Below are 13224 nucleotides of genomic sequence, written 5' to 3'. Positions count from 1 at the left end.
AAGTGCAGCCTAAACGAAATTCCGTGTATCAACTCACCAGACGCCAAAGAAGCAAGGATAACAACAGTATAACATTTCAATTTAAAAAAAAGATTTTCAATACAAGATCCATAGAAGGATAAATAAACCCAACAGCAGCAAAAACACACAAGCCGCCCTAGGCAGTCATAAGAATACAGTACATAGCAGCATGACAGTGTAGGATTGTACATATTGATTGTCCTCCGTTGTTCAACCTGCATCAGACAAACAGCAGGCAATTGCAAATGAATAAGAAAATACACTGTGCCAAATAAAAAAAAGATATTGCACACTTTTCAGCTGAGCTACGTATTGGGAATGATTACTGACTAAATAATCGGTGTATAGTATGAGAGTTTATAAGTCTCAACACTTGTGGGTAGAAGCTGTTTAAGTATCTGGTGACCCTGCAGCAGATACTCTGATATCTCTTGCTCGAAGATAGTTGTGTAAACCAGCCATGTGCAGGGTGAGAGGGGTCACAGATTATTCTGGATGCACATTTAATACTTCTTTCTGTGAAGACATCCTGGATTGATGGTAACTTGGTGCCCATGATTTTTTCGGCAATTCGCACCACTCTTTGTAGCTTCCTTCTTTCTGCTACTGTACTGTTTCCATACCAAACTGTGAAGCTACTAGTGAGAATGCTCTCAACTGCTCCTCTGTTAAATGTGGTGAGAACAGTAGGTGGGAGCTTTGTTTTTTTGAGCCTTCTGAGAAAGTGGAGACATTGGTGTGCTTTTTTTTCCAACTGTTCAGTGTTCACAGTCCAAGAGAGATCTTCTGAAATGTGCACCCCAAAAACATTACATATGACCCTTTCTACCTCTTTACCATGTATCATGAGCAGTGAGTGTGTTACTGACTTTTTCCTGAAGTCTATAATGATTTATTTTGTTTTACTGATATTTAGGTCAAGGTTCTTCTTAGCACACCAATCAATCAATGAGTAGACCTCGTCGCTGTAAGTTATTTCAACCACCCCTGTGATGAGGCCCACAACTGTAGAATCATTTGCAAACTTGATGTGACTGATGTTGTACTTTGCAGAACAGTCACGGGTGAGACTGGTGAACAACAGAGGGCTTTGCACACAACCCTGAGGAACACTGGTCTTCAGTATTATGCATCCTGAGGTCTGTTTGTCAAGAACTCAAGGATCCAGATGCACATGAGCTTGCTAACTCCAAGATATACAAGCTTGTCAATAAGCTGCATAGGAACCACTGTACTGAATGCAGAGCTGAAGTCAATAAACAACAGCCTGACATAGTTGTTTCTTCCCTCCAGATTATCAAGTGAAAGGTGGACTGCCACTGAAACAGTATCCGCAGTGGATCTGCTAGCCCGACAAGCGAACTGAAGAGGGTCGAATTTGGATGGAAGTATGCCGACAGATGCCTTTTAACTAGCCTCTCAAAGCATTTCATGACATTTGAAGTTAGAGCAATCAGTTCATAGTCATTCAGTCAGGCTGGATTAGCTTTTCTGGGAACATGGACAATATTTGTCACCTTGAACCAAGCAGGAACTTTACCAAGAATAAGGGAGGTGTTGAAAATATCAGTTAGTACTGAGAACAGCTGGTCTGCACAGCCTTTAAGTTCTTTGCCCAGTATTTTATCAGGATCAGCAGCCTTCCTGGGGTTCACCTTCTTAAGCTGAGATCTCACTTCATTGGAATTGAGGCTGAGCACCCCCCTTCTCCTGGTCGACAGATAACCTTGTAGCAGCCACATTGCTCTTCTCTTCAAATCTGCCAAAGGAGGAGTTCAACCTGCCCAGGAATTCAATGTTGTCTTCACACTGAGATGACCTGGTTTTATAGTCAGTAATATGTTGTATCCCTTGCCAGAGACTCCTGGCATCCCTCATGTCTGCAAACTGACTTTGTAATTTCTTTCCATATTCCCTCTTGGCCTCTTTAATGCCCCTTTTTACATTTGCTCTAGCCTTGCTGAGACCCTCCTGGTCCTTTGGCCCTGAATGCTGCATTTTTTTACCTTCAGGAGATCATAGACTTTGCTGTTGAACCATGACTTTTGGTTTACTCTGATTGTGATGTTTTTGATGTCACATACATCAACACACTTAGTGATGTAAGCTATTATTGCTTCCGTGTAATCATTTATGTTCATGCGTTTGTCTGACAAAGATTCCTCTTTGAAAATGTCTCAACAGGTAACAGCCTTGGAGACATTCCAAAGCCCCCTCATGCCAGAATCCTGAGCTGCTTAACTGTGGGCTTTTTTCTGATCAGAGCTGGTTTGTAGGCTGGTAGAAGCACGATGGTAAGACGGTCAAAGGTTAGGTTGTTGTATTGCTCTGTAGGCACCTTTGACATTGGAATATGCCTTGTCCTGAATGTTTGCACCCTTTGTAGGAAAATCTACAAATTTGTAGTAGTGGGTAGCACCTCTCTCAGATCTGCTTGATGAAAATCATCAGCAACCACATGTGAGGGAGTCTTTCCTCTGCAGCTCACAGATAAAAGTTATAAAGATTGCTCAGGACCTCAATGGTGTTTTTTAGAACAGTCTGAAAAAGTTCAGATGTATTTACATCTGTTGATGAAAATGCTTACTGCTTGCATGTGTGTATGCATTAAATATTTTGTATGGCCGAGTAACATCCTGTTAAGTTTTTTTTTTTTTTTTTTTTATTAAAATTGTAATTACCAAACTACTTCATACAGTAGTTTAACAGCTATCGTAGTCACAGAACTCATTTGATAATAAAACTCTACTCCTTTCACCTACCTTTTATAGCAGACATATCTAAAGGTTCAGTTATGTGCCCACTGCCACTTAATGTATTTATCAATGAAAAACATGCCTCTACCCTGACAAAACAGCAGTAAAATATGCAGAAAATTCAGTAAGAGATTGCTTGGCAAAATGCACAACTCAACTTCAAATTCAAACAGAAACCAACTTCAGTTTACTTGAAAAATGGTGCACAGATTCCCAACAAATATACTCAATACAGCAAAAAAAAATTCCTACATTACAAAAAATAACTATAAAACAATAATATTGTTAACCCCAAACAACATATAACTTGTACCAAACATCCTGGAATCATCACAAATAAAAATCTAAAATCTGATTAACATATTTATTACAGTAAAGCAAACTAAAATTGTGGTCCACCCTACAAGCCTAAATCATATCTTATGAAACATGCTTTCATCATCACAGCTCAAACATAGTGCTACTGAGCCTGCTTTACATATCCACATATTCTAACATCCAAACTACATAAATTACAAAAGCTATAACAAAATCACTAAATCTGCCTCCAACATACAACAAACACGTAAATACCTTGCAGTAAAAAAATTACAATGGTTTGAGGTTCAAAATGTGATACGTCATATTTCAAAATTGTACATAACATAACATAATACAAACACCACACATTCCGTGCTATTACTAGCTTTATTCAAAAAATCAATCCTGCTAGGATAATTAGACTGCAAAATCAGCACTTAACACTTAGAAAAAAAATCACACAATCAGAACAGAGATTCATTATACTTTGTTTATGCTGCCCAAAATGGAAGTTACTTGCAAATAATAGAAATGACTCAACCCCCCCCCCCCCATACCCACACAGATTGTCCTTCTGTGTCAATACAATGAAATCACATTGAACATAGGAACATACAAGGCAAGCGATCAGAGGGACAATAAAATGCCTAACCATAAATGCCTATAAGTTTAATAAACGTAAAAGTTCTTATCACCTTTTTGAAGCACTTAATAGTGCTCAACTCCCAAACTGAACAGGGCTGTACAACACAACCCTGTCTAGCTACAGCTGATCTCTTAGTGCTAGTTAAGTCAGATGGAAAATGTGATTTTGCTACTCCTTGCTGTGATACTTGTGATTTCCTTAAGGCTCAGTTTTATGCCTCCCCACTTAGTATCTTCATAAATGACATGGGATAGTCATTGAAAGATGGTCACCTGGTACAACATCCTGATGATGCAACAATCCTCCTTTCATATCTCTAGCTAATACTAAGCTAAACATAACTTTTATTTTCTGCATATATGCTTTGCACCTACAGGACTGCATCTCAGTGCTGGAAAGACAAATGTAATGCTCTTTGCTAAAAAATGTCATACTGTAGATACTCCAACTAACTCATCAGATGGCACCCCTTAATACATCTTTCTTCAATAAGTCAGACATACAAGAAGTTGTCTCCACTAAAATGAATGGCAGAATTACTGATGAGTAGCTCAAGTCTGATATGCATATTAACTCAGTCCTGTCAAAGACCAATCAAAAGGCTAGACTAATTCTACAGGATCAGAATATTTCTTACATATAGTGTTATGACAAATCACAACTGTAGTGTATCTGCTTCTCTTTTATGCTCAGCTTATCTACTCCTTTTTCTGTAATAACCATTAATTCACAAAACAAACTGGATATAATAGGCTTCCTGGATTTGCTGCATGTCTCTGCGGGACAGCATAGCACTTATCATTACACAGCTTAAATTGGCTTGAAACAGATCATGTACCCTCTATATACCTAAAATTTGTAAACAGATTACATCAGAGATAAAAGTGAGTTTAATGGTCAGTAAATTAAAATTTCATAACCAACCTGCTATTCATTGACTAACATCTCTCTCTTTCTCTCTCTAAATACAACAGATATATATGTGGATGCATGCCACTCAATTTCCGTACATAAGTTTTGAACAATAAAGTCCACTTCAGGGAGTTAATTTTATTCAAACATGCATTAAAGAAATATTTCTTAAAACAAAATATGTATGGCTTAAAGTGTATGTGATGTTTACATGGTAATTTGCTTTTAATTACATATATCCCAACCTTTTCTTCATGATTAATAATGTGTCAGTTGGTATAAACCTTCTTAATCTAATGAAATCTGTTTTAGTTGTGTTGCATCTTTTCTCTCAAATGTCCTACATTTTCCTCATTTGAGTGGAATTAATATTTTTTAACATTTAGAAATGCCATTTATCTACTTGGTATACTACATATCATAATGTCAAGGAGTTTTCTTTATAGGACTTCAGTAAAAATGAGATCCTCCCAGCTGAACTTTCCTGGTCAATATATGTAAAAATGTTACCACTAGACACAGAACTCTTCAATATCCAGTGTCTTACTTGTTTTTAAATGGTTTTATAAAGGCTAATAAGTGAAGATATTTCCTCAAAAAACAGTCACACAACTGCTCAAGAGTAAACTGCCATGATTCAAAAGTACATTTTGCAGGAGGTCAAACTGCCCTTTTCACTTCCTACCAGTACAGGAGGAAGATATGTTTGTTATAGGTTCATAGAATCATACTTGCACAACTTCAGACCATGAAGAAAAACAAGCCTTTCAGTGTACACATTTTACTACTACTATCAATCCTTGTTGACCTGCAACTTAATACAGTTAGAATATGCCTATTTTTAAGATATTACATTATGGCATGAATCAAAACATTATTTTCATAAAAATCCTGTACCACAAACTATCTTATCAGAGAATTTTAAATGACAAAGAAAATGTATTAAGTGATTTAAAGCAAAATACTAAGAATGTTTTTGTGTGCTCACCTCCATGGAACAACAAAGAACGGCATCTTCTTTCATGTCTTCTGAATTCAGCAACTGTTTAAAAGGTGAAAATGTAAAGCAAAATTATAACTTATCAGGCAGTGAGAAACCTTGACTCCAAACACGAAGTCTCTCTGAAGTAAATCATCTGCAGTCACTGGAAACAGAGTCTACTAAACATGTTAGCTACACCCTTGCTCTTTCCATACCACTACACGTGTTCTTAAAGACTGATTTTATTACAGAAATGAAGGCCTGATACCATCAACAGTTCACTGTCCTTGCTTTTATAGTTACATAGTGGAAGTGAAACAGATTTCATGCATCATGGGATGTAGACCATAGACTAAAGTGCACTGCACCTTAAAACAGAGATGAAAAAAACAAGGCACTAAGGAAGTCAAATGCCTACTAGGCACATCTAAACCACTGAGTTCACAAACCATGGGTACTTCACCAGTGTCGGCATTAGAAATACATGTGGATGGAAAGAAAATGTCATGTCAAAAATGTTTTGCCTCCAGGGAAAAAGGTAATTTTTCTTTTCCTAGAAAGGAAGTTGAAATCAAGGGTTATGCATTCCATGGATCTGAATCTTATTTGTGACAACAGCAGCAATTGCTGGGGAGACAGATTCATATCCTAAACTCTACCTTGTCTACGGAATAAACTTCCCATCTTTGTAAAACAAAGCCCATCCCTCACTCTCTTCCAAAAGAATTTGGATAAATGAATGAGGAATCTTAAATTCACTCCTGGGGTACTGCCCATTTCCCTTATGGAAAGAGGTAGTCTGTAAAACGGACTCAGGTTCCAACACCCAAACACCCACTACCCCATCCTATATGTGGGGAATTAAGATATAATGCTGCATGTCATGGGCATTATTGGTTAGACTTGTAAATACTCTTGTGCCATTAGCCTAGTAATCATCTATGAACCTTAAGTGCAACTGTGTATATAATCATATCACTATACATCCACATTTGCAGAGGAAAAATCATCTATACGTACATATTAAGCAAGTGATCATGGGAACCATAAGTTGCCCAGCCATATATACCTTTAAGCAGACAAACTTAAAAGTTGTCACCCTTTTCAAGCACTTAATAGTGCTCACCTTCCAAACTGAGCAGGACCGTACATCCTGCTGTAAATTTGTGTCTAACCATCCAGTCATCAAAACCAGGCTTAAAGGTAGCCAAAGTAATATTTTGTTTGACCTGTAGTGGTAACTTATTCCACAGGATAGCAATACACGGAGTTATGAATCTATCCTTTCAGCGGGTCTTGTTTATTAGTTGCTATAAATTTAATCTTGTTTATTAGTTGGTATAAATTTAAGTCCTTAGTGCGGATGGGTGTAGAGCCTCTGGTTTTGTGAAGAAATCGGTCTTCAAATAGGACTGGGTCTTTCATGGCTTGAAAAGCGAGACACAGGTCATATCTCAGCAGCCAGTAGGTCAATGAGCATGAGGAAACTGTAGAGATGTGCTAATCTATCATGGAAGTTTAAGGATTTTAAGACCTTTAATTTTCTTGGCTAGAAGTACTACAGTCCTTTCCAGTTGACAGATATGTGCTTGAATTTGTCATACCAAAGGGGGCACTGCATTTAATGATGGGACTGATAAGGGAAGAATACACTAGTAGGATCATTTCTTTCAATCCTGAAGATATTCCTTTGGAAATTTAATTTAAGAAATTAAATGGCCAGATAAAAGGATTTCCTGCCTATTGTTGAAATATGATAATGGAAAGAGAGAGAGAGAGAGAGAGACAGAAATACCCACATAAGTATCTAAGTCTCTTATGACTGTACCTGTCTGAAGAGAAGTACCATTTATACCATATGAGGTGGGAGCAACTTTTCTGCCAAACGTTACTTTGTTTTTCATTTACAAACTGTTTTAAATACAATATGTACAAGCACATTTCACCTCCTTTCGTATCATTGGATGAGGAGATAACGGTACCCAGTTTGCAATCATCAGTAAACCTGGTCAAACACTCTTCTGGGATACTGGCTAGGATATCTGCAAAACAAATGCCAAACAGGAGAGGAAATAACTGATCCCTGTGGCACCCTACTAGTCACAACTTGGGATCTACTAGACAGCCAATTTGCAATTCAGTGAACAATGAATGAGTTTATACTACACGTGACAAAAATCTTTCAAAAATAATACCTGCATGGATGATGATTGTGCCAAAAGCCTTGGGCAGGTCTTGAAAAGTAGTATGCACAGCATTGACCACTGTCTGCAGCTCCTATAGCCTCTGCAAAAAAGCTTAATGGAATCAGGAGACTGGACCTTCCCTTTACAAAAACAAATCTAAATTGGTTATTAAATTACCTATGTCTGTATAAATAAGTTTTGCTAGGATATATTACATTGCTTTGCATATGAGGCTGATGGATCTATAACTACTCAGGCCTGAAGACGGGTCACCCTAGTGTCGGGAAGTCACAGTGGCTTTCTCCAGGTATCAGGAAGAAGCCCTGTAGATAGGTTGTGAATGAACAGTTATGTAGACAGTACAGACTTGGCACTAATGAGAATGCAGTCTGGTATGTTGTCTGGTCCCATGGATGCAATATTTTTAGCCTTTAACAGAGACTCCAAGTCTTGTTCATAGGTTCATAGGTTCATAGGTTCATACTAGGCTATCTGCCCGAGGGCATTTACAAGCCTAGCCCATAGTTTTGTGGCTTACGCCACCCCTTTAGTATGGGGAACTATACCCATTATTTTGCTGTGCCTCTGTTGAGCAGTGACACTGAGGTAATCCCTGGGATATATCTGCGATCTCCCATCCATTGGTCAAGATTTCTCTTGAACAAGGCCAGCGAGGTGCTCTGCCTCACATATACCGGGATTTTATTCCACAGCATAGGGAGTCTTTGGGTGATGAATCTATCCCTCCAGCACGTCCTATTAATAGCCGTGTCGAGGTTTAAGTGTCCCGCCCTTGTGGCTCTGACGGATCTAGATTTTTTGAGGTGAAGCATATTCATCAAATCTGGGTTTGACATGGCCTTGTATGTTAGGCAAAGGTCACCTCTGAGCAAGCGGTAAGCGACTGAATAGAGCTGGAGTTCTTTCAGTCAAGGTGATTTCAGAGAAAACTACATTTCAAGGATAGTGGGGGCAAGAATGAGGGCAACAGCGGGTAATGTTAGCACTAAATTGTTTTGCAAATATATTGGCATTATGTCCTTGAGGTTAGACCATGTGATAGGATGGCTGAGCCCAGTGCACTTTTGGACTTTATTCCACAGTTTTCTGGCAAGTGAAAAAAGATTTGAAGTTTCCTTTGGAATTTGTTGCAAACTTAAATTTATATTCTGCTTTAAATTTTCTAACAGTGATTTTTTTTCAAGTTCCTTGCTGGCATGTTTTAGTGTAGTCTTGAGGTAGGAAGATGGTGTTTGATGAATGCAAGATACTGCTCAAGACCAGTGTCTTTCCTGCTTCCTAACATGTGGTCAGCCAGTTCCATCTTGTTTTCCGCATGTCCCTTTGGGTGAAGCACATATGGCCACTGCTTACTGAACTTCCTCATTTCAGCATCAAGACAGAACTGTAAGCAGTGATCCAAATATAGGCTGCATCCACACAATCACTGGCAAGGAAGCAGCCAGATGCCATTTAGTAAATTATGGCTCACTGAACCAGTCCACTTCAAGTGCTAGACATTACGGGTGGACTTGTTTCCTAGGATCTAGCAGGCCATGGGATTTGATCATAAAAGCTAGGAGCAGACTGTTAAGTGTAAAACTGACTGGGTAAATCTGCGTTCATAAAATAATGGTGTCAGTGGTGTTCCAAAGACCAAACTACCACCGTAACAGCTACAAACGAATGCAATCTGAGGGTCATGCTGCTCAACGCTAGCAGCAGCGGCCTTAGGTCAGCTGATGCCCTAGGCAAAAGGGCTCCACGGCGCCCCCCCACACCACCCAGGTGCCCTCATCCTGTTCTACCTACACCAAATAAATACTGGGAAAGCGCCCCTTCTACAGTGGCGTCCTAGGCGACCGTCTAGTTGGCCTATGCCTAAGGCCGGCTATGAATGCTAGAAGTCTAAATCTGAAAATGCACTCGCTCGAAGCACTCCTTAAATTGAGAACATTGACATTTGTGCTGTAACAGTAACCTGGCTCAAGGCAGCGGAAAGCACCTCTGCATTACCAGGCTATAACTCATGCCACACCTTTCGGTCCCAGAACTTGGACCGAAGCTCCAAAGGCGGTGGTGTTTCCATATTCATAAAGGATGCACACATCTCCAGACTGGTAGCCCAACATAATGCATCAGAGATACTTCAGGTGTAGCTAGCATTGGGTAACACAGCGATTCAGGTCGTAGCCTGCTATAGAGGTGGGAGGGTGGCCTAATGGTGAAGGTGTTTGCTTTACAAACACAAGATGCAGGGTTTGAGTCTCACAAGGGATAATTGGCTAGGCTTAAAATGGCTTGCAAGGGCAGTTAGCTTAGTACTAATCTATGAACCTATAGGTCCCCAGCAATGTCCCAAGACTCGCACTCCACGTTCCTACGTACATTGGAGAATATTAGGGTCCAACCTAACACTCTCATACTGGGCAACTTCAACTCTATCTCCATTAACTGGGAAAACTACCCATGTACCAATACACTTGCACAACATTTCCTGGAATTCATTAATTTAAATGCCCCGGACCAGCTCGTTCTTACCCCCACCAGAGGTAGCATCATCCTTGATCTGGTCATTACTAACATGGGTGACTGCTGCTCTACACCAACAGTTAACTCCTCCTTGGTTAGGTCCGACCACAAACTAATCACCCTGGAAATCCACCCCCCCCCCCCCTGCAAAAGGTAACCAGCATGAAAAACTTCTCCAAAGCTAACTTTGGGCTCCTAAAAACAGAGGTGGCTAACTTCATGGCACCCATGCAAATGAAGAATAGTTGCATGACCGCCAAATCATACACCAGTGCACTGTACAAACACATACACAAATGCCTGGATCTCGCCATACCCAACAGAACCAAAACACTATCCTCCAAAAAAAGGAAGCCAATCTGGTGGTCCCCTACCATAAACAAATTCTACAACAGAAGGAAGAAACTAATGCAGAATAAGGTGAAGTCCCAAGCCTGGAAAAACTCCCTTATCAGCCTCAACAAAAAGTTGAAATCCCTCATCAAATCCTTTAAAGCTAGCTATGAAAACAGAATTGCAGGAGATAGTAAAGACAACCACAAGGCCTTCTACAGTTATGTAAAGAATCTCCATGGCAATACCCAAATTTGCTCTGAGCTACTGCACAATGGTACCTCCTATACCGAGCCAACAAATATTGCCAATATACTGGGCGACAGATTCTGTGCCAACTTTACCCCCCACCAAGGACCAATCACAATACCAGTAGGTTGCCAGGCACCCGGTATTACTGCTGCACAGGTTAAAACAGCACTGTCCAGGGCCAAGAATACAGCTTCCATGGGACCTGACAATATCCCTGGCTGTGTTCTACATGAATTGCAGAGTGAACTGGCACCTGTGTGTCCTGCTCAATCAAAGCCTCACCTCAGGCTTTGTCCCTACCAAATGGCGCACTGCTACAGTCATCCCTCTCCACAAAGGAGGAGCGACTACAGACCCTGGGAACTATCACCCCATTAGCCTGAAAAGTCTGATATGCAAAGCTGTGGAACCCATCATCATGGACCTAATAAACAAGGATATAGGGAATCTCCAAACTCTGGATCCAACACAGTTTGATTTTGTGAAGGGTAGATCATGCCTGCTCAACTTGGTCGACTTCTTTGAGTCAGTCACCAGAGATGTGGAGCTCAGTTTTTTGCTCATATTGGTCAATTGGTTAATTTGTTTAAATCAGTTTGCTCATTTGCTACTGTTAAAAAAAAAAATACACTTTATGCATCGCCGCTTAGTTAGGGTTAAACTATTCCCGGCACCATAAAATCTGCACTTCAAATTTTCCCTTAAAACTAGTCAGCTTTTTAGCTTTAGCACTCAAATATGTTTCTCTGAGCTCAGCACTTGTTCAGAACTCATTATAAGCACTAAATAAGCTACTAATTACTACAGCACTCAACTTTCCTTACTTATCTAGAGGAAAACAGTTTTTAGTACTTAATAAATAAGCACCTAACCAGGCATGTTTAAGGGCCAGCTCCCGGTGTTTTCTCCTGTCTACCTGATGAATCTGGGCATCTTGGGGCAATGCAGCAATTGCCTCATGTACACAGACAACCCTCTCCTCCTACCACCCAACACTGCAACCTATGAGAGATGCACTTATATAGCCAAACTGGAAGCAAAGCTCTCTTCAGCCAAGACTAGACTAGACAGTCAAGAGGAGAAGGTAAACACTTAGGTTCATAGGTTCATACTAGGCTATCTGCCCTGGGGCAATTATAAGCCTAGCCCGATTCTGTATGGCTTACGCCACCCCTTGATTTGAGTATACTGTGCCCTTTTTAAGGTTTAGTTTACTGTGCCTCTGTCTAATAGTGACACGGGAGTAATCCCTGGGACAAACCTACGATCCCCCATCCACTTATCGAGATTCTTCTTGAAGAGATTCAGTGAGGTGCTCTGCCTCACATGAACTGGAATTCTATTCCAGAGCGAAGGGAGCCTCTGGGTTATGAACCTGTCCCTCCAGCAAGTTCTATTTATTTCTGTGCTGAGGTTCAAGTCCCTCGAGCGTGTGGCTCTATGGGATTTAGATTTATTGAGGTGGAGCATGTCCATTAATTCTGGATTTGACATAGCTTTGTATGTCAGGCATAGATCGCCTCGAAGTAGGCGGTATGCAACTGAGTAGAGCTGGAGTTTTTTTTAACTGAGCAGCATATGGCATCTGTTTGAGACCCTTGATCCTCTTGGTGAGATACTTTTGGGGTTTTTCTAATTGCTGCAGGTGTCGGGTAAGGTACATCCCAAAAGGGGCATTGTATTCTATGATGGGCCTGATGAGGAATGAATAAAGGGGCACAATTACCTCTCTTGATCTAGATGTGAAACCCTTCGTGATGAGGTGGGCTATGTAAAAGGTCTTTCTAACCACTTTGGCAATGTGGTTTTCAAAGGAGAGATTGCTATCAACTTGGGTCCCCAGGTCCCTAATAACTTTCTCTGTACTTAATGGGTTTCTGCCTATGTGGTAATTTGTGGGCACATTGTTTTTGCCAAAGGGTATGACTATACATTTTTTGGCATTTAGCTTTAAACCATGGCACTGGCACCAGTTATCTGTCTCTGAGAGACCTTTTTGAAGGATGTTTGTGTCAGCGGGAGAGTTGATTATGGCACCCAGTTTGCAGTCGTCTGCGAACTTGGTGAGCCATAGTCCTCCCACGTTTGCCTGTACCTCGGAAAAGTATATACCGAACAAGAGTGGTCCCAGGACAGAACCCTGTGGGACGCCACTTGTGACCGGTTTCGAGTCTGACATGGCTCCAGCAACTCTCACTCTGTGGGTTCTGTCTTTGAGCCAGTTTGCGACCCATATTGTGACATAGGGGTTTATATTTAAGCTGGATAGCTTATCTATGATGCCCGAGTGGGGTATTGTGTCAA

At 40.5% G+C, this 13224-nt stretch overlaps 1 protein-coding gene across 1 annotated transcript in view; it reads right to left on the bottom strand.

The window, feature by feature from the left end:
* CTIF (cap binding complex dependent translation initiation factor) overlaps positions 1-13224 on the bottom strand; it is a 2147727-nt gene that overhangs the window by 116250 nt on the left and 2018253 nt on the right. The window contains exon 13 of the mRNA XM_044081751.1: positions 5624-5677. Within this exon, the coding sequence (XP_043937686.1) occupies positions 5624-5677 (54 nt within the window). The remainder of the gene's footprint in view (positions 1-5623; positions 5678-13224) is intronic.

Source organism: Protopterus annectens, chromosome 1.part1, assembly GCF_019279795.1.
Source record: "Protopterus annectens isolate FY-2018-M chromosome 1.part1, PAN1.0, whole genome shotgun sequence".
Taxonomy (NCBI): domain Eukaryota; kingdom Metazoa; phylum Chordata; order Ceratodontiformes; family Protopteridae; genus Protopterus; species Protopterus annectens.
This window is presented reverse-complemented; position numbering and strand designations above follow the sequence as displayed.